Here is a 23176-nt window from a genome sequence, read left to right as displayed (position 1 = left end):
CCAGCAAAAACTAGTATTTAATAATCCTTTTCTGCTTTCCAGTCTATAGGGAAATTCGGTATCTCCTGCAGGTTGTTGCAAATGTCTCGAGGTTGTTTTGGATCCTTCCCTCATATTCTGTATAGAAGGTGTCATAATGAAGGTCCTCTATGGACTAAAACACTCTTTTGAATATGCCAGGTACCTTAAATGCTTATTGTACTGTAACCAAAATACTTCTCATGCTCACCCTAGAATATGCCCCCACCCTTTTCTAGGCGACACAGCACTGCTGTGTTACAAACAAACAAGTTCAACAGCCTTCACTTCCTGTTACTGAATATGAAACTTTCTTCTTTGCTTCCTCAGCTTTTCAAGCTACTTCAGTTGTTTAATTATATCACCCACTATGATTTTCCTTCTGTTGCTTCAATTAAGAAACATTCCTTCCACAGGAATGTCATGTTCTAAACTAGTTCCTGCGGTCTAGAATGCTATGTCTGCAGCCATTCACAAAAGTCAACTAACCAAATGTTAAATCAATAGTGTCACATGTAAAGAATGTTATAAGGCAAAAAATACCAATGACAATATAAATAAATCATAACATAAATAACTGTTTAAGTTTCAAAAGTGGTGCTGTAGAAATTCTATCATTAAGACCTGGAGGGGAGTATGCATTCAGTCTGATCTGCCACTTTAACTCAATGTACTCCAAATATTCCTCAACAGGTCCGCCCCTTTGTCCCAAATCAACTTGTTCAAGAATAAAAAAACTAAAACTGTGATTACTTTGGTCATTAATATGCCTAAATAATGCATTCTTCATATTTTTCTGCTTGATGTCATATAAATGTTGGTAGACTAAGTCTAAAAGCATTTTTTGTTTTCCCCACATAATAACCTTGGCAGTTTTTACATACTGCAATATAAACAACCCCCTTAGTATAGCAAAACATTTTCTTTTTATTAGTAATGGATCCAATATTCTTAAGATTAAATTTGTCTGTATCCATCATGAAAGGGCACTGGGGACATCTACCACATTTATACGTGCCACCTCTAGTGAGATTAGGTTTGCCTTTTTCAAGTAGTCCTTTTATTGATGTACTCTTTTTATAAACTATAGTGGGTCTCTTACCTATCTTGTCCAAGACCCCAATATCATTATCAAAAACCTTCCAATATTTATGTATTATGTATTTGATTTCTTCAAAATCTGCAGAATATGTGAGTGTCAATGCATGTGTAAAAATAGTATTATTGTACTTTCTGATTTGTAAGTAATTATATTTCATATCCAGCAAAAACTAGTATTTAATAATCCTTTTCTGCTTTCCAGTCTATAGGGAAATTCGGTATCTCCTGCAGGTTGTTGCAAATGTCTCGAGGTTGTTTTGGATCCTTCCCTCATATTCTGTATAGAAGGTGTCATAATGAAGGTCCTCTATGGACTAAAACACTCTTTTGAATATGCCAGGTACCTTAAATGCTTATTGTACTGTAACCAAAATACTTCTCATGCTCACCCTAGAATATGCCCCCCACCCCCCTCTGTAACCGACACAGCACTGCTGTGTTACAAAAAACCCAAACAAGTTCAACAGCCTTCACTTCCTGTTACTGAATATGAAACTTTCTTCTTTGCTTCCTCAGCTTTTCAAGCTACTTCAGTTGTTTAATTATATCACCCACTATGATTTTCCTTCTGTTGCTTCATCACCTTACTAAGACATTCCTTCTCGTTGGCTACCACAGAAATGTCATTTTCTAAACTAGTTCCTGCGGTCTAGAATGCTATGTCTGCAGCCATTCAGAATATCCCTGGCCTTAAACTCCCTTTGATCCTCCTTTCCTTCACTCCTGTATCTGAACTTCTCAATGTAAATCTTTCTTCCACAACCTTTTTAGCACTCTTGTTCTTGTTCACTGCTCAAGGAGATAAAGAATTTTGGTGTTAACTGAGATATGGTGTCACTTTTAAATGTTTAGTAACTCTAGTTGCAGTAGGTGTAAGAATGCTGAATGTAAATTCTGTCTTTATTTTGAGGGCATTGTTCCTTATGACTCTATCATCTTGGGTAAAACCCATACATAACTCTCTGTATTGCCAGCTGGCTCACAGACAGGACCCAGGAAGTTAGGATTGGTGATTCCACCTCCAGTAAGAGATGAGTCACCAGCAGGGTACCTCAGAGTTCTGTTCTGGGACCGCTCCTATTTGCCATCTACTACTTGGAGGTGAACGGTAATGTCTAAGGCCTTTGGCTAAGTTCACAGATGACTGCATATTGGGTCATAGAATACTCCATGACACAAACATCTTGCATGAATGTTAACTCACACAAATGACTTGTGCCAAAGTCATGGACTAAAACTCAATGCCAAGAAGTGTGTTATAAAGCCATTTGGGAAAACTGCCACCCAGCCTAATTACTCCATCTATAATTCACCCCTAAGAATTGACCTGCTAATCAAGGATTTGGGAACATACGTAGACAGTAATCTGATCTTTGATTTTCTTACTACCTTGGACACATGTTGGTCATTCTATTTAACCCAACTTAATAAGTAAGGGCATGGCATCTAGGTCCAGAAAAGTCATAGTGCCACTTTATTTGGCCCTTATCAGACCCCTCATTGAGTATAATGCCCCCATCAGTATTGACTTGACCAGACATATGCAACAGCTGAATAGCCCACAAAGGTTCCTTACCAGGAAATTCCAGGGTATAAATACAATGTGCTATACAGATCGCCTTAAAGCTCTGTCTATATACTTAGTCTCCTACATGCAAGGTGATCTATGCTTAGCATACAGTGCATCCTTGGATATAGCTGTAATGGACCCTTTGCACATCAGCAAAATGAACAGCATCAGATCCATTAGATCCAAGGATTTAAATTTTGCTTGTGACATAAATAAAACATGTTGGAGAGGCAGATACGTGTCTCAGAGTATCCCCATGATCTGGAACAGGCACCCCATCCATGTGAAACAGAGTCCATCTCTAATCCTGTTTGTGTATCTGTGACCATCTGATGGGAAATCGGAAATTCACCCCAGATCTGGCCCCCATGTCTCTGATAGTTTTAGGTAGTAATGCCCAGACTAACATACCCCCCCCCCCCCGTTTCCTAACTAGCATACCTCCTGCTAATAAATGCCCATGATGCATAGGGATGCAGTTGGGTTGGATTGCATAGCTAGGCTTATAAAGGCCCTAATGGTCATTAACCTAGTATATACCTATGAGTCTATGAACTTATTATGATACTTGCTTTTATTTCTAGACTCTCAAATCTGCTACCAACTACTTACTTAATTTTCAGGTATTCACTTTAACTTTATTGATGTCAACCATTTTGAAGGTGAAAAAATAAACGAATATGGATTGTTGATTTTATGAAAGGAATAACAGCTGAATAGAAACATCTGAGATCTTCACAATGTGATTGCATTACAGAGTGCTGATTACCATGTGTTGTATTTTTACAGCTGTGATTGGTGCTGGAATTAGTGGCTCAGCTGCAGCTTATTATCTGAGACAGCAGTTTGGTCTGGATGTGCAAATTGATATTTATGAAAAAAGTGCTGTTGGAGGGCGACTGGCTACCATCACAGTCAACAATCAGCAGTATGAGTCTGGAGGTGCTACCATACATTCGCTACACCTGCATATGCAGGACTTTGTCAAAGAATTAGGTGAGTAATTGTTACATTGCAGAACCGCTCAAGTGGGATTGGATAAATTGCATTGTTTTGTGTGTTAAGCAGTAAATTAATGCTTAATTTATGTATATTATATGGAAAAGAATTAGAAGAATCTGATATTTATTTATTTATTTTATTTATTTATTTTTAATTTGTTTGAATGTCGGGAATGGTTCCACAGACAGAGTTGTTTTTTTCAGAGGCCCGGGGAGAAATGCTCCAAATATATTTGGAGGGATGCTTGCAGTTTTTAAGTTGTATCTTTTTCATTTGTTTTGCTGTATACAGAATAACAGAGATACTTCATCAGTAGTGCTATAACTAGAATAGTCTACCTGTGGTTAAAGAAGAAAATGGTTAGTCATGCTATGCTGCTCCGGGTTTAATTCTTCTATCTTCCATTCCCCTTATGTCTCTGAATGTCCGTTAACTGTACTGGGCTCTTAGATCACTACATTGTACAAGTACTTGTCAGTGAGCCATACTTGGTTATTTTAAGTAATTAACCAAGTTAAATGTACCTGGAAGAAAGGAAAGAATGATAACATTCTTTGAGGAGTTACATCTAGCAGTATACACCAAATGTACTGAAATGCAGACAGTGTGTTAATTGATAAGGCTTATCTTGCTAGAGCTCCATTGTGCCCGACGGAGAGTGTTTCTTAAGCAATCTGAATTACAGATCTACATAATTATATATTTTTGCACTTTATCTAAGTGTTCAGTGTTTCTTATCAGCACTGCACTGGTTGTATTTATTTGCTTATCAGTACTGCACTGTTTTTTATTTATTTGTGTAACAGTACTGCACTAGTTTACTGCACTGTTTTTATTTAATTGTTTGACTGAATTATTTACTTATCTGTGTCCCCATTTATATTTGCTGACCTCTGGTTAAATTTTTGTTTTCCCTCCACCCAACTGCTGTTATGTTCTTAAAGTTGGTGGCTTTTGCTGTTGCCCACCCCTGCTGTAAATTTGATAAGGGACACTCCTCCCAGTCCCATCTCAATAGCTCATTTTACCTAATACAGAAATCATTTGGCAAGGTCAAATCCTTTAGTTCCTTAACCTTGAATAATTTTCTTCTGTTCCTCCTCTCATTTTCTACTTCACTAAAAAAAAAAAAAAAACAGTTTATTCAGCTGCTTTTACTGTATTTGTGTTTCCTCCTCCTACTCTTTTACTTTATCTTGCTTTTTCTGCTGCTTGCTGTGGCTTGTTCTCTAAAGTGTTCAACTGCATCTTTTCAATTGCATCTTTTCTGTTGCGGTTTGTTACTGCTTGTTTGTTGCCTGTTTAAAATGTAAGTGTTATTCTAAGCCTCTTACTTTTGATTTAACCACTTGGGCTTTAGGCTTACCCCTTAGCTCTCCCTGGCCTTTCTCTCTGACAAATATGGATGGACAATTTCTTACAGTTTATCCTGCCAGTCTGGTTGATATGGGCATCCTGAGACAGTGTAGCAACTGCCTTATGTACACAGACAACCACCTACTACTACCACCTAGGAACAGAATTTGCGAGAGATGCACTTACATTAAGAACCTAGAGTCTATGCTGTCTCCCTCATAAGCCAGTATATCTGGCACTGAGAAGGTTGTTGACACAATCACTACACCTCAAACACTACCCACACCTATACAACACACACCCACATATGTGGAGGTCCTTAATAAAAAAAATACCCAAATAAAGGAGACCTCTGAGGCAAAAACACACGCAATCGCCACAGCCCTCCACACCACATACTACACATAGTTCACACACCTTTGTCTCACAACCACTAAGGCTTAACCATAAACCCAACATATTAGCCATAGGAGACTCCATTGTGAGACATACAGATCTGCTTCTCAGCAGGCTGGATAAGGAGAAAACCATGGTTAGTTGTCTGTCAGGAGCCAGAATCTGCCATATCACATGTACTGAAGTCTCTCAACAACAGGTACTGTTATGGCTCTGTCATAGTCCATGTTGGTGTGAATGACTTGAGATGTTCTTCCCTGGACTATATGAAGAGAGATATGATTGAACTCACTGAATATGTGTCCCAGGTGGGTAAGTCCCTAGCCTTAAGCAGCATTCTACCATCACCAGAATAATGCCTCAATACAAACAAAAAATGATTGACTTTAACAATTGGCTTGTCATCCCAGGGGGATCTAGTACCTGACAGCCTGGTAAGATATGATTGACAGATCACAATGCTTTGCCAGAGATGGCCTGCATTTGTCTCACTTGAGCTTCGGGCTTCAGACATCTGGCAATGGCACTTGCCTCCACCATAGTTCCTTTTTTAGAAAAAGTGATGAGGTTAAAATTAACAACATAAAAATTTCAACAAAATGCAAATTAAAGGTCATGCTCCTAAGTGCTAGGAGTCTAAACATGAAACTGTACTCATTGCAAGCATTCTTAACCCTGGAAAAGTCTGATATCTGCACAGTCACAGAAACCTGATTCAAAGCTGTGGAGAGCACCCCAGCCATACCTGGTTACTCATCCTATCATGCATTCCGACCCCAAACCAAGAGTAGTAAAGCCACAGGAGGTGGAGTTTCAATATATGTGTTAAAGACATACACACCTCCAGGCTATTTAAACAGTATGATGCACAAGAGACACTCCAGGTGCAGGTAACCATTGACAAGACTCCTATTCAAATCATAGCTCGCTACCGGCCCCCAAATGTGACTCAAGATGCCCAATTTGCCTATCTGGACCTCTTTGAATCTATCAAGATTCAACCCTTTACCCTGATCCTGGGTGACTTTAACTACCCAAACATAGACTGGAAGAACTCATGCCAGAACACAAATGCCCAGAGATTCCTTGATTTTGTTAATGCAAATGGTCTGGAACAGCTAGTTGATACCCCCACAAGAGGTGATAATATCTTGGACTTGGTAATGACCAACATGAGTAACCACTACAGCATCCCTGCTGTATCATCTTCCCTTGTAAGATCAGACCATAAAGCGGTCATGTTCGAAGTCACGATCTCCCCTGATCCCCCTCTAGCTAGGGTCAAACAAAAAAACTTCTCCAAAGCTGATTATAGCCTCCTGAGGGATGGTATAAACAGCTTCACAGCCCCCTCCCCCTCTATAAACTGGCACCGGTATCCAAAACTATACCAAATTATTATATGGACATTTATATAGATGCATGGAATCAGAAATACCTGACAGGACTAAATCATCATCCTCCGCAAGGAAGATTAAACCTGTCTGGTGGACATCTGCAATAAACTCTATAACAAAAAAAAAAAATTGCTATCCAGGACCAAGAATGAGCAGGTGCCCAATTGGAAGCAATCTCTCCTTAGCCTGAACAAGCAAATAAGAGCACTAGTGAAATCTTGCAAAGCAAACTTCGAGTCCAAATTAGACACATCAACTACAGACAATCATAAGGCCTGCTTCACATATGTCCGTAATCTCAAAGGAAGCACCCAGATCTGTTCAGAACTGGTGGTCAAGGACACCACATGTAGCAAACTTGCTGGCTGACAGATTCAGTGAAAATGTCACCCCTCTGTCTCCCCCATCGGTAAATCATGACTTTCCCAGTACCTGCCTCCTTCCTCTTATATCTAGGGATCAGGTCATCACTGCTGTCTCAAAGGCAAAAAGTACAGCCTCTGTGGGACCTGATAACATCCCAGGCTGCATCCTACATGAACTCAGGCAGGAACTTGAATCACCATTATCTGCCCTATTCAACCAAAGCCTGTGTACTGGCTTTGTCCCAGCTAAGTGGAGGACGGCCATTGTCGTCCCTTTACACAAAGGTGGAACATCCACTGATCCAGGAAATTATAGACCCATCATCCTAACTAGCCTGATCTGCAGGGCCATGAAACGGATTATCATGGACCTCATTAACAAGGACACCGGCAACCTCCAAACACTCGATCCCACATAGTTTGGTTTCGTCAAGGGGAGGTCATGTCTGTTAAATTTAGTCCACTTTTTTGAGACAGTCACCAAAGCCATGGATGAGGGTAAGATGGTGCACACTGCCTACTTTGACCTGCCGAAAGCCTTCAAAACTGTTCCCCACTCGGGCATAATAGATAAGCTCTCTCAACTAGGCATCAATCTGTATGTTACCAGATGGGTAGCTGACTAGCTAACTGATAGAACCCACCTAGTAAAAATAGGGGAAGCCACCTCAAGCAGTAGACCTGTATTGAGTGGCGTACCCCAGGGTTCGGTCTTGAGGCCTCTGTTATTTGGGATATACTTTTCTGAGGTGCGGGCCAAAACCAGTGGCTATGGCTGACCAAGTTTGCAGATGACTGCAAGCTGGGCGCCGTCATCAGTTCCTGTAGTGATGTGGACATCCTCTGAGAGGGTCTCACCCAAACAAATGACTGGTGCCAGAAACATGACCTCCAAGTTGAATAAAAAAAATGCATCATCATCCCCTTTTGAGAGAGTGACGTCCCCACAAATTATCACATTATCCTAAGCACGCAGTCGGTTGTGAGGGATTTAAACACCCAGATTAATAACAACCTGACTTTTGACCACCATGTTGCTTCTATTTTATAGAAAGCTTTCTACATGGCCCACCTCATGAGCAAGGGTATCCCATCCAGGGAAAGGAGATTATAACATCCCTGTATTTTTCCCTTATAAGGCCCATTGTTGAGTACAATGCCCCATTTGGCATGTGCCTCACAAAGCACATGCAGCAGCTGGAGGGACCACAGAGGTTCCTCACCAGGAGAATCCAGAGCCTCAAAAATCTGCCATACACAGGTTAAAAGCACTATCCCTCTGCTCAGTTTCATATAGACTCCTCAGAGGTGACCTGTGTATGGCATACAAGGCAATCCGGATCCCGCCTTGATAGGACTGCTGCATATCTGCAAGTCAAGCTCCACTTGAGTAACCCACATGCATGGCCTCAACCTGGTCTGTGACATTGATAGGACTTGGTGGTGGGACAGATTTGTGTCCCAGAAACTCCCTCATGTGTGGAATAGACTCCCTCTCCAAGTCAAGCAGAGTACTTCTTTACCCCTTTTTAAGCGCAACCTGTTTAACTGGATGGGAAATAGAAAATACATCCTAGACATGGGATAAACTCTTGACTAGGCTTAGAAGGGCCTCAGGACCAATAGCCTAGTAACATTTTATGATCCTATGAATACACATAGTCCACTTTCCTATGGGAAAAATTGATTGTGGAAATCTGTTTCTGTCTTCTTCTTGGGTCTGTTGCAGAGTGCATACTGGGACATGTAAAACAGACTTTTTTTTTTATGGACATGTTACTGAAAATGGAATGTGCAGGCTGAATCTTCCTGTTTAAAAAGAAACAAATTATATGGAGGAAAAGGACCTTGCATGCACCCCCCCCCCAGCAGTTACAGGGAGCTATGCAAGCTTTCTTCATTTATAAGCAACTCCAGGCCAACACACTGCTGAAGTTGAAGTACATTGTATTAAGATGCTTAAATTCAACATTATGACAGTTAAAAACATGGTAAATGAAACAGCTAAAGTAATAAACAACAACAACAGTCAAGTGTGGGAAATTAAGGAAACTATTGACTGAAAAGGCATGATCAACAAAATACTAAAACTTGGCAATGCTGCATGCCTGGGTAAATAGATATCTTTTAAAGTACCTCTTAAAACCTGAGAGCATGGCAAATTCACTCAACCACTGGAAGGGAGGGAGGGATGTTTCGAGAGATGAGCGTCATATCAAAAAGAGCACAGACTTTGCCTTTACCGTAGGCTCTTCCAAGATGTACAGGGAAGTGAAATGCAAAGGCCTTGTGGATTAGGAAGGGACCAGGGGCTCCTTAAGATGTGGGAACCCATCCTGTTGTAGGTTGCATAAACTAACAGCAAGATTTTCAGGATGATATGGGATGTAACTGGCAGCCAGTGCAAACTATGCATAACTGGGGTAATATGGAGGTAATGTGTACCCGTAAATTATATGAGCTGTGGAATTCTAAACTTAAATCAGCTGATCATGCTCAGTTTTATGCAGCCTCAGATACAGGGAATTACAATAGTCAAGATGCAAAAGATACCACAGCATGCATCATCACCAAAAGGTCTTCTGTAGTGCTTCATGTGAAAGACATTTCATAGGTGGAAACAAGGTGATTTGACAACAGATGATATCTGGCCTTCTAATAGCATCAGTCTGTTATCTGTAATCACATCGAGATTTTCAGCCTTCATTATAAATTCTAGCCTATTACCTTTATAAGAAATGGGCACATTTAACACTGGACAATTTTATTTTTTTTAAGGTGACATGAATGGCCAAGAAAGCAGTCATGGATATATGTTTAACTGCAGATGACTGATAACCATTCAGTTTTGGATACATTTCAGATCTTTACTTAAAGAGTTTATAATAAACAAATTATTCTACAGAAAAGAGAAATAAAGTTGCATAAGGGTGATATGAAAGCTTTCACCTCTTAATGAGTCCTGTTGAAGAAAGGGAATTCATCTTTCATAGTCATCAGATTTGCCTTGCTGCTTGTGGTTTTCAGAGTGTTAATGTTTTATGAACTAGTACGGATGCTATTTTGTATTTTTAGTTGTTATGAAATTGAAATCAATGATCCAATGTTGTCTCTTCCATCCATCTTCAACTGACAGGGGTGTATTGGATCCATATGGATCCAACATTGGCAGCTCTAGATTTTTTGGATCCAAGGCTCAGGCTCTGCCACCTACCCATAATTCCCCTCCACCAACTGAGTACTCCACATCTCATTTGCCACTCAAATTCTACAGATGTGGTCATCTTGGCACAGCGGTCTTGACAGATAAGTGGTGTTAATTCAACTTTTATTGGTTTGTCATTAGGCTTATAGATAGTGCTCAGTGCACCACTTTTGAGGTTTTTATTTCAATTTCTGCTTTCCGTCTTCCCCTTTACACACACACATGTATGTATATATATATATATATATATATATATATATATATATATATATCTTCAAAGAATCTTTATTTTAGTGTGTAGTTAACCTTTTTCAGATTATCTTTAAAGATTATTATTAAAATCATAGGGTTTGTTTGTTGTTGGTTGGTTTGTCTAATGTAGTTCTTGTAGCTTGGTGTAACTATACCTTTATGCTTCATACAAGTTGTGTTTTCAGGGTGTCTGACAAGGCCTCCCATTTTAAAAAGTGTATTTCTTGTGGTTATAAAATCTCTCCACAGGACGCACGCTCTGTGTGTATTTTGTTTGGTAGCCTTACATCTTGATGAGGATTACTCTGCTTGCTTCACTGTTTGCATCAGAGTTCTGTTTGATGGGTGGTCAGAGCTGGACTTAGAGGCTTCTTCCTGCCTTTGTGAAGGAAGATAACGCCTCACAATCATCTTCATCTCCCCTGAGTAAGAAATTGACATACAAAAGTGTGGGAGTAAAAGTGAAAGGCAAGGGCAAGGATAAAGAAGCTTCTTGTGAGAAACTCTGAGAAACACTGGGAGAAAGAGCCTAAAAAAATGTTCCCATGATCTGACTGGCTCCAAGGGTACAAAAGACTTTGGAACTGACTACAGTTTCAAATCTGATCAGGATCAGATCACCTACTCCACCCTTTACTGTATCCTGGTTATTACCAGAACCTGTTAGTCCAAGACTTAATTCCCCCTTCCTACAGGAGAAGAGTTTTCAGTTTGTCTCCAGGCCACCGTCTAAGGCCTCTTCTCTTGGGTCAATATCTTCAAGGAGCCTGTCCAAAGCAGATGTGAAAAGGATGATGAGGAAGTTCCTGAGGACCCAGATTCAGTGGGGATCTTCCTTGCACCAACCACTTTCGGGGGGCCAGAAGCAGTCACTCCCTTTGGTGATTACTCCTTCTCTAATCTGACTTTCAAATCCAGTGCCTGTGGATCATAGGTTCATAGGTTAGTACTAAGCTAACTGCCCTTGCGAGCCATTGTAAGCCTAGCCAATTATCCCTTGTGAGACTCAAACCCTGCACCTTGTGTTTGTAAGGCAAACACCTTAACCATTAGGCCACCCTGTTTCCTTAGGATTGCCACTGTCGGAGCCAAAGGATGGGGTCTCTTCTTCTCTGACAATATCTTTGACCTAACAGGCACAGATTGCAATGGTTCCCGATGCCGAGAGGTTAACTCCAGTGCCTGGGTGGTCAGGATCAACTCCAAGATTTTTGTATCCTTTTTTTGGCACTTTGGCTCTTGATAGTTCAGCTCTGGTGTCTGCTTTGGAGCTAAGTTGGACTTGTTCTCAGAGCTTTCTCTTTGGCACTTCTTCAGATGCTGCAGGGCCTGCTCTGTGACTACTTTCAGCTCCGGGCTTTGAGGCCTTTGTGAGAGTGCTGTCCATGATTAGAGAGCAGGTATCTCTCTCACATTTAGAGTCATCCCTTCTTCTACTGCCACTTCGGGACAGCAAGCCCATGAAGGTCGTGAGACAGTTCATTTTGTGGACTTATCTGCTTTGGAGTCCCATGGTACCTCTCACAGTAGAAGTACACTGGAGGCATGTGTGCAAAAGGAGGCACTTAGAGTCTGCTCAGGAGTTCCTTTCCAAGGTTATTGATTTTGATGAAGGGGAATGTTCCTCTAGAGCTCCCCTAGAGTATGTGTTTTGGTGAGATTCTATAATTACTAAGGCAGAAGTGGGGATAGCCTACTGGCACTCCCTCCCAGAAGGAAACAATATTTCTCAAGGCATTTGGGGCTAGCTGGTCTACTTCCTGGGTTGTATGTCCTGATGATGAACTTGTGTATTTGGTTTTGATGTGGGCTTGGACAGAGCTAGAAGTGGTTGAACCAATTCCCCATAAACCAGATGAAATCTTTGTCTCCGCTAAGGACAGACCTTTCTGGAACAAGGGTCCTGTGGCAAATTCTATGGTGGTTGCATCAGCCACTAAGAAAGAGCTGGCAGAATAGAGCTCTACTATCCACCCCCTAACAGGAAGTTGGACAGAGTTGAGAAAAGTAATTTACACTTTAGCTACCCAAGGGTGCTGAACTATTTGGCTGATGTAACATGGTTTCACAGGGCCTTGACAAAGGACCATTCATAGGTAGGTACTAGGCTATTGGCCCTAGGGCGTATATAAGTCTAGCCAAAAGGGTACCCTGGCTGTCGCCACCCAAGAAAATAATTTTCCTATGCCTCCGTCGAGCAGAGCCATAGAAGTGATCCCAGGGTGAATTTTCTATCTCCCATCTTTCTCAGGGTCCTTACCTGCAGAAGTCATTAAGACAGTGGATATGCAGCTTGCTACCCTCCAGTCCCTCTCAAATGTGCCTGTGCTCCTTCTTTTCCACTGATGGCACTTTGAGAGTAGCAATAGACCGTATTGCCATTCACTGGCACTCTTGCTTATTTTTTACTTCACTGAGCATTTTAAGATGTCGTTTATCAATGCTTCCTGTGATGGGTCAACTCTGTTTGTACCAAAGATGAAAGAGAAACTGTCTAGAAGTGAGCACCTTGGCAAGACCTTGTCTGCCATTGGGATCAGCCCCCCCCCAGGACTTTCTAGGAACTAGAAGAGGGGCACATAGCTTTGGTTCTGAAAATCTCAAGGATTTTCACCAGATGCTTCTCCTGACTGTTCCTCCCAGGGTGGAGGGAGGAATAATCACAATGGACATCACCCTCAAGGTAGAGGGACCACAGAGTCAAGGATTTCAGTACCCCTTCACTGACAGACCTGTTCAGTCCTCCTGAAATGTTGCCCAACTGCTGCACTCTGGAGGAAGTTGGCAGAATGCTCATCTCTGCACCCTTCAGCCTGGACATCCATCACCCAAGGTAACGTGGGTGCAGAAAATCATTACCAGAGGCTACATAATTCCATTTCTTTATTGTCCACCCAATTCAAAAAGGCTTCCTAATGTCCCACCCCTCAAAGTAATGCTGCAGCACAGGAAGTAAAAAAGCTGCTAGATGAGGGAGTCATCCAGGCATTCCAACCAGATCAACAAGTATCTGGAATGCACTAAACGTTCTTTTGGTACCAAAGAAGAATGGAGACCTCAGGCCCATTTTGAACCCCAGCCAGCTAAATTAGTATGTAAAATAGATAAAGTTCGTGATGATCAAGGTCCAGCACTGTTAAGTGAGGATGACTGGATGTGCTCAGCAAAGTTGTTGTAGAAGTTTCTTCACCTTTCGGCTGGGAGCCAGGCATTTCCTGTTCAAGGCTTTGCCTTTTAGCCCCACCACAGCCCCTCCTCCCCACTTCAGATCGCAGCGATTTCATATGCCCCCATATATGGATGACTGTCATAACCATGTCCTCCAGGAAGCTGTTACTCCAAGCCAGGGATTCCTTGCTTCAGCTTTGTTCCAATATGGGAGTAATGATGAGTATGGAAAAATAAAAGTTTGCTCCTGTCCAAGCTGTAGAAGTTCATTGGGGCTCATCTGGATAAGACATTTCATATAGCCAGACTACCTGAGTTGAGAATTCTCACCATTCATCAACAAGCTTCAGTGGTACTCTACCTTCAGAAACCCCTGGCCAGGTGCATTCCGTGTCTCCTAGTATTGATGGTAGTCCCTCTCATCCTAATTCCTCAGGCCAGATTTTACATGATGGTATTGCAGTGCCCTTTAGCAGTTCAGTGATCATTTCATTACCAACGATTCACTTTCCCATTTATAGGTTCATATGTAAGTAGTAGACCAGCTGCTGTTGTAGAAGACCATTTTAAGCCAAGCCAGTTTCCCATTTTGTTCTTGAAATAACCTATCTCATTTGATTATAGACTGGCCTTACCAATCCCATGGTTGATAATTATATGCATTATCCCTAGTGAAAATAACTGGGATCATACCATAGATAATTTGAGGGGGGCATGCATGGAATAATGCATTTAGGAACATCTGTCTATTAGTAGTACAGGGGGCAGTCCTGGTGTAAATTTTCTGTTTCTCATACATAGATCTAAGAAATGGTTTGAAAATTTCCCGCATCAGCATATGTAGACGACATGTTCAGTAATGGTTAGACTCTACCCCTATTCTCCCAAAGTCACCCTTTTTTCTGCCTCCCCCTCAGGCCAAAGTGACTATGGGTGCTTCCTGGTTGGGGGGCATTTCATGGGAAAGATGGTCCAAGTCATGTGGTCTGCCTCAGAGGCCAGTCTTCACAACAAAATCCTGGAGTTAAAGTGGTCCTCCTGGCATTGCAGTCTTTTCAGGACTCCTCCACATGGGAATGATTTTGATCCAGACAGACAACATGGGGATGGTATGGTACATCAACAGACAAGGGGGTATGTGCTCTTACCTGTTGTGTCAAGAAGCCATGAGGGTTTGGCAGTGGGCAATGTCTTCCCATCACTTTCTGATGGCAATGTATATCTGGGGGTAATTCAGTGTATTAGTGGGCAAGCTGAGCAGGTCCAGCCTTCTCCCTCATGAGTGGTCCTGCTATCAAATAGTGGCCAATTTAATTTTCAGCCACTGGGGCCAGCTATACTCTGACCATTTTAATACCTGCTGCAACACCAAGTGCAGCAGCTACTTTGCTTGCTTTCCTAGGAGAGTGAATCTCAGAGGGATGCTCTGGTTTATGATTGGCCCTGGGTCTTTTGTATGCTTAACCCCCTACTGCCCTAATTCCAAAGAGTCTGCAGAAAGCAATGTGGTGCCAAGCGAAAGTGATCTTCATTGCTGCCTTTTGGCGTTTACAATTATGGTTCCCCTATTTCTGGCTTCAGATCTTGTATCTCACCTGTCCAGCATGCCTCACCTGGACGTACCTACCATGAAACTAACAGCATGATTTCTCCAGTTCCTATGATGTTCAGACAGTTGAGGCTGTCATTTTAGGTTCTGCCTTTTTTGACAACCTCTCCAATCTCTCCACTATGAAAATTTGCAGAAGCGAATGTAAACTTTTCTAAGGTGGTTCCTTTCTTCCTCCCCTTTTAAGGAATCACATTCCACCTTGGGACATTACCCTTCTATTTCAGACATTGACATACCTCCATTTGAACCAGCTGTGACTGCAGAGTTAAATTATCTTTCATTGAAGATACTTGGGTGGCAATTACCGCCTATCAAAGAATTTCAGAGCTTCAAGCTTTTTTTTTTTTTTTTTTTTTTTTAAAAACACCTTATTCTTGATTTTTCATAAAGTTATGGTATTGCTTTGAACTAACTAAGGTGGTTTCAGAGTTTTCTTTGAATCAAACTATTAATGTACCTGTTTTCTTCCAAATGTTTTCCAATAATGGGGAATACTTTTTACATTTGATGGATGTTCATCAACAACTGTGATTTTACCAACATCAAACTAGAGCTGTAAGGAAGACTGACCAATTTGTTGTTTCCTTTACTTCAAGTCGTACTGGAAAAAAGTTTTTTTAAAGTGACTCTATCCAGGTGGCTATCTGAATGCATTTTGAAAGAGCAAGTATCTATCCCGGCAGAGGGCTGCCTCCCAAACATCTCAGATGCTCAGGTGAAGGCTGCCCTCTCCAAAGCAAAAAACACTGCTTCCATGGGACCAGATGGCGTCCCAGGTTGCGTCCTACATGAACTACAAGAGGAACTAATCCCTCAAATAAAACAGCTATACAATCTCAGCCTCACTACAGGATATGTGCCCAAAGAATGGCGTACAGCAACAGTGGTCCCACTCCACAAAGGTGGAGGCTCTATGGACCCTGGAAACTATCGCCCCATATGCCTGACTAGCTTAGTCTGCAAGGCTATGGAGAGTATCATCATAGAGCTCATAAACAAAGATATTGGGGACCTACAGACACTAGATCCTACCCAGTTCGGCTTTATCAAGGGCAGATCTGACTTTTGAACCTGGTTGACTTCTTTGAAACAGTCACCAAAGCCATAGATGAAGGGAAGGTAGTCCACACAGCCTATCTGGACCTTGCAAAGGCATTTGACACAATACCCCACTCGGGCATCATAGATAAGCTATTCAGCTTAAATATAAACCCCTATGTCACAAGATGGGTCGCAAACTGGCTCAAAGACAGAACCCACAGAGTGAGAGTTGCTGGAGCCATGTCAGACTCGAAACTGGTCACAAGTGGTGTCCCACAGGGTTCTGTCCTGGGACCACTCTTGTTCGGTATATACTTTCCCGAGGTACAAGCAAATGTGGGAGGACTATGGCTCACCAAGTTCAGAGCGACTGCAAACTGGGCCATAATCAACTCTCCAGCTGACACAAACATCCTTCAAAAAGGTCTCACAGAGACAGATAACTGGTGCCAGCGCCATGGTTTAAAGCTAAATGCCAAAAAATGTATAGTCATACCCTTTGGCAAAAACAATGTGCCTACAAATTACCACATAGGCGGAAACCCATTAAGTACAGAGAAAGTTATTAGGGACCTGGGGACCCAAGTTGATAGCAATCTCTCCTTTGAAAACCACATTGCCAAAGTGGTTAGAAAGACCTTCTACATAGCCCACCTTGTCACGAAGGGTTTCACATCTAGATCAAGAGAGGTAATCGTGCCCCTTTATTCATCCCTCATCAGGCCCATCATAGAATACAATGCCCCTTTTGGGATGTACCTTACCCTACACCTGCAGCAATTAGAAAGACCCCAAAAGTATCTCACCAAGAGGATCAAGGGTCTCAAACAGATGCCATATGCTGCTCGGTTAAAAAAACTCCAGCTCTCCTCAGTTGCATACCGCCTACTTCGAGGCGATCTATGCCTGACATACAAAGCTATGTCAAATCCAGAATTAATGGACATGCTCCACCTCAGTAAATCTAAATCTCTTAGAGCCACACGCTCGAGGGACTTGAACCTCAGCACAGAAATAAATAGAACTTGCTGGAGGGACAGGTTCATAACCCAGAGGCTCCCTTCGCTCTGGAATAGAATTCCAGTTCATGTGAGGCAGAGCACCTCACTGAATCTCTTCAAGAAGAATTTCGATAAGTGGATGGGGGATCGTAGGTTTGTCCCAGGGATTACTCCCGTGTCACTATTAGACAGAGGGACAGTAAACTAAACCTTAAAAAGGGCACAGTATACTCAAATCAAGGGGTGGCGTAAGCCATACAGAATCGGGCTAGGCTTATAATTGCCCCAGGGCAGATAGCCTAGTATGAACCTATGAACCTATGAACCTATAAGGAAAATGATTTAGCCTTCCTTGTAATCCTGAAGTTCATTCTACCAGAATGGTAGCCACTTCTTCACACTACTACTCAATGGTACCTATTGATGACATTTGTGGAGCAGCTAATTGGTCTACTGTGCATACCTATATATCCCACTACGAACTGACTGACATTGCCGGTCTAGGACCTGTTTTGGTTCCACCGTCCTCTGGAATATCTTTCCGTGAGACCTTTCAGGGTTTGTAGCAACTAAGGATTCAGTGCCAACAATTGAAGTCAGATAGAAGAAACAGCATTGGCTATGAAAGTTATGTATGCACCATAACACTAGGTCCATGTTGTCCTCTTCCATCCTCCTCGACTTTCCCTCCATCACCCTGACAATTGTCACTCTCTGACTGGGCTCCAGTTTGACCGCACTTTACCTATCTCAAGCTTTGTCTTGTTGCAGCCATGGTCTCTATCTCAGGTATATATGTGAGATTTGGGTACCAGTTATATTATTCTATTAGGCAGGCAAAGTCGATCTGAGGTATTCACTTGACTCAGGGAAATTATTGGTAGGGGAGGAGCCTGAGCCTTGGATCCAAAAAGGCTAGAGCTGTCAATGTCAAATCTCTTTGGATCCAATAAACTGCCATCAGTTGATGATGGAAGAGGACAACACAGATCTAGCATTATGGTAAATACGTAACTTTAGTTTTTTACTAGTGACAGAATAGCAGGTTTGCTACTGATGACATTAAACACCATCCTTGTTTGGCAGTCCTTATGCTGAACATTCACTCACTTAAATGCACACTGAATTAATCCTAAATTCCAGAATTCGGCGAAATATTCTTCAAACAGAATTGCAAAACTTTATATTTAAGAACATCTGTAGTACATTTTTGGGTACAGTGATAACACACAGAGCTTTTTATTGCCATCATGAACAAGCTTGTAACAGTCTGATAGTTACTTAAGTGACTAAACCTTCTCAGAGTGGTGTGACTAATATTATGCAATGCAGCATGGTGGGTATTCCAGAGAACAAAAAAAAAAAAAAAATAATAAACATCAGATGTGGTTTCTGATAGTTTGTTTTGAATATGCCCACTACTTGTTAATTGTATATTGAGTTGTATAGTTTTGAATCACATTGGGGTGCTATTTCTTGGGCTTACCATTCCCTAGACTTACTGGAGGGATGTGAAGATGTTCTGAGGGGAGGTACTGGAGGAGAAAAATGGGTTGATTGGCCCATAGCGTGGCAGTGTGAGTAAACTGTTTCCTTGTTGGTCAGCATGTGCTGTACAAACTTTAATTTTCTTTATGCAGGTATGTTTTTGGCATATATATATATTTATTTCATAGGTGGAATTTCAGTCGTGGTTGAGGCAGACGAGTAGCTGAAGGACAATGCCTATACTTTTATCAGCAATGGATATTGTCAGGAGGTACACGGAACACTGAGTAACTTCAGAATCTAGTGGACATTGCTGCCCTTTGAGAATGTTTTGCCAGAAGCAGATGTTCTTCGTGTTTCACTGTTGCAGTCATCACATTTGTGTTATACCTGCCAGGGTAGCCCTCAGCCAGCCCGAATACCAGAGGCTTAGTATTTCTGCTTTGGCTGCTGTCACTTCAGGACTGACGTCAGGTCATCAGTAGTATAAAGTAAGGCAGCCGATGCTATTACATCAGTCTTTCTTGCCGTGGAGCCCGAAGCAGAAGCAGTTTGCATGAATATTAGTCGGCCGCTACTGAATTGAGGCTGAAGTCTTCTAAAGCTAAGTAGCCTGTTGGGGATCCTTTTTTTGCACTAACCGATGTCAGAAAAAGTTAACAATTGTCTCACCTGTGGAAAGCAAATACCACACCGAGGTTTTCATTCCTACTGCATCACTTGCTTAGGCCCAGACCACAAAGCTGTCCTTCTGTGCTTTGTTCAATGCCAGAAATATCCGTATTCGGGCCCTTATTGTAGCTAGATATTTTCGCTTACAGTCCTCGAACTTTGATATGGCTTCGGTAAGCCATCCAGCAGCAGATCTTCTAAAAAAAATGTAAAGCTAAAGACAGAAACAGACTGCACAGGTCGAAACCTACTGACAACGCTCCCGTTAAGCTAGTCGTCAGTTCTCCTGATGCCCGCTTCTGTGGATTTGCAGGCTGCTACCGAGACCCTTTCGGAGTCTGGTATGCCGCAAAACTCTTCTTCGACTAAGGATCCTGCTGTCGTCTCTACCTTGGATGGGTCCAGAGCCGCTGAGCAGATACCGGCTTCCGAAGAAGTCCTTTGGATTACCGATTCTCGATACAAACCAACATCTTCTTTCGCAACTACCGTTCTTTCAAAAATGACCGAGTTTCTTAGGCCCAGGGTACGAACCACACCCAAGAAACTGACAACCCAATCTCAGGCACCTTGCTTCCTTGCCTCAGTCTCAAATGCTTAAAATGGCAGAAGACCTTATCATGCTGATCAGGGGAAGCCAAGCTACCCCTACCAAAAGGAAAAGAGATCTGTCCCCTGTAGTTTTGTCTGAACAGGAGTCTGATGACTCTGATGCATCTGAATATGAAGACATGCAACGCTTCTTTGCTTATGAGGATTCTGATGCAGAGGATTCTGTTCCTTCAGCCTCTCCCCCAGAGGAATTTTCCTTTGGGGAAATCCTTCATACCTTAAGGGAGCATTTCCAATGGGAAAGTCAGGACTACCCTCAGTCTAAAAAGAGACTCAGGGAATTCTTAGCTCTTCAACAGCACAGACCCTTGGCCATCCCCCCAGTCCTAGATGTTGTGGAGGATGTTTTCTTGGAATCTATTTTGACTCCTGACACCCTCCCTCCTGCACCCAGAAAACCAGACAGGTACTACAGAGTCCCTGACTCACACAAATTTATTTTTAAAAATCTTACTGCTGATCCCGAGGTAATTTTTCAAGGGCCTAAAAGAATTAAAGTAACCTCTGCTAAGAATCCCACCCCTTCAGCTAGGGATTCCCGTGCACTAGACAGACGGGGTAAAAAAGTATACACCTCAGTTACTCTTGCTATCAGAGCACTCAGTTGTCAGTTCCATATGTGAAAATTTCTGCAACATACCCTGGAACTCCAAAAACAAAAAAATGTCTTCCTTTCCAGCTTGTGCAGAATCTAAAGAGTTACAAGAGTTAATGCATTCTGCTAGTCAAGTAACTAAACACTTCTTGCACTGTGGTTTTTACGCCCTAGAATATGGCAGCAGTCACTGGATCTGTCCTTAGAAAGCATGCATGGCTTAAGGAGCAGCCCTTGCCAGACCATGTTAAATCTAAATTGTTGGATGCCCCCTTGCACAAAGACAACTTATTTGGCACTAAGTGTCAAAGGAAAAAACTTCAAAGACCAAATACACGTAAGGTTCAGTTAAGGCACTTTAATTTACTTGCAGCAAGGAGACTAAAGCATGCAAATACAAGGATTTGTCGTATGTTCATTCTTATACTATTTTACAAGACATGGCCTTCTAAGCTGACGTAATCAAACACAACTTTCAGTATTGTTCTACTATCTATAAATCTGTACAAACTGCAGTTGCTTTCTGACCTTGTACTGTTAGCTAAAATCTTGCGTGTGCCTTGGAAATTTACTGAGAAGCAGGTGATTTCTGCTTGCGTTAGGAAAATAATGAATAGAACAATACTACTTGTATGAAACTTAGACGAGAAGTTCCGCTGTACCATGAGAAAATACACAGCTGTAGAGGTTACAGATAATTAGTACAAAGCCTGCTTGAAAATATGAACTGCAATCAGCATTTGCTTGTATCTGTATTAGAAAAGTACCTTGAAATGTAACACTGTACAATAGACGCTTGTAAACGGATTATTAGTCACCAAGGCCAGGTTGTTTTTCTGAAAAGTTTCTCACAAATCTAGTCATGTCAGCAGAAAATCTGAGTAACATCTGCTGTAGAACAATACTGAAAGTTGTGTTTGATTACGTCAGCTTAGAAGGCCATGTCTTGTAAAATAGTATAAGAATGAACATACTTCCTGTTAGTAGTTAGACAAATCCTTGTATTTGCATGCTTTTGTCTCTTTGCTGCAAGTAAATTAAAGTGCCTTAACTGAACCTTACGTGTATTGGTCTTTGAAGTTTTTTCCTTTGACAGATTGGCTCTTTGGACCGGAAACCTTCACTTCGCTTCGGATCAGACAGGCCAGGTGGCTTGAAACCGTACGGGGAAGAAACCACATCGGTTCTTCTTATTAGAAAAGTCCTCCGACTGAATTGTCGTACAAAAGAGGCCAGCCACTTTCTGATCGGCGACTGAAGGATGGGTTTACTCGAAACAGGTGATCAATCACGAAGGCTCAGGTAAGGTGAATCTGTCTTCTTTTTCTGTTTTAGATCAGGGACTAGATTTGTATTTGTTCTGTTAGAGACTTTATTTATAAGTCAGGGACAGAAAGATTACTGTCTTGTCATAGATCAGGGAAACAGAGTAGGTAGGCAGTCATTCTGAAGAGACTATAAAAACATCCGTGGTACCACGTTAAAAATAAGGTGTTACGTAACGATTAAAAGGGTAAAACAAAATGGGTAATAATTGTACAAAAAGGTCCCAAAATCCGCCGTTAACCGAAGACGCGAAATACATGCAGGCACAGCGTGCTGATAATATTAAATGCTACTCAAAATGTGTTAATAAGTGTGAATTTGATGGTAAACTAGAAAAATTCTCACTTGTCAAACTTGTCAAACAGCTTAAAACCGATTCTAGAGGTCGGGTAAAAAAGCAACGTCAATTAGGAATTCCTCAGGCACATAGATGGATTGAGAAAGCAAACTGAAGGGAACAAAAGAGTAATAATTCAAAAGCAATGTTTGTAGATGAGGAGGACAATAACTTAGTAATAGCATCGGCCCCTCCGCCTCCTTTACCAGAATATGAGGCAAGTGAACGAGTTAGTCCACCCCTGCGATATCCTGCTGTCACTATGAGTAGAGACACTACAAAAGCAAAACCGTTTATTAGAGATCCCGTCGAGACCAGGTTTCGAACACGGGCAGGAAACTCAAAAGGGGACATTGAGTTGTATCAAATGGGTAGAAATTCACAATCTGTGAGTGAGGAAGAAATATGCCCACTTAAAGAAGTGCCTAATCCTCGGGCAGGGCAAGAAGGTCAGGACCCAACTATTCTATTGTATAGACCCTGGACTCCGGAAGACATCCAGAAAGCCACTGAGGGAATTCCCCATCCAAAAGTTAATTTTAGAAAGTTCTTAGAAGATTTGCAAGGAATGAGGCTGAGTTATAATTTAAATGGAGAAGAGGTAGAAAAAGTAGTCAGACAAATTGTGGGACCAGATTGGCACATGATTAGTGGCGACTGGA

At 41.8% G+C, this 23176-nt stretch overlaps 1 protein-coding gene across 1 annotated transcript in view; it reads left to right on the top strand.

The window, feature by feature from the left end:
* Positions 1-23176, top strand: part of LOC122799860 (prenylcysteine oxidase-like) — a 189973-nt gene that overhangs the window by 89310 nt on the left and 77487 nt on the right. The window contains exon 2 of the mRNA XM_044069213.1: positions 3479-3685. Within this exon, the coding sequence (XP_043925148.1) occupies positions 3479-3685 (207 nt within the window). The remainder of the gene's footprint in view (positions 1-3478; positions 3686-23176) is intronic.

This window comes from Protopterus annectens, chromosome 4.part0, assembly GCF_019279795.1.
Source record: "Protopterus annectens isolate FY-2018-M chromosome 4.part0, PAN1.0, whole genome shotgun sequence".
NCBI classification, from domain to species: Eukaryota; Metazoa; Chordata; order Ceratodontiformes; family Protopteridae; genus Protopterus; species Protopterus annectens.
This window is presented reverse-complemented; position numbering and strand designations above follow the sequence as displayed.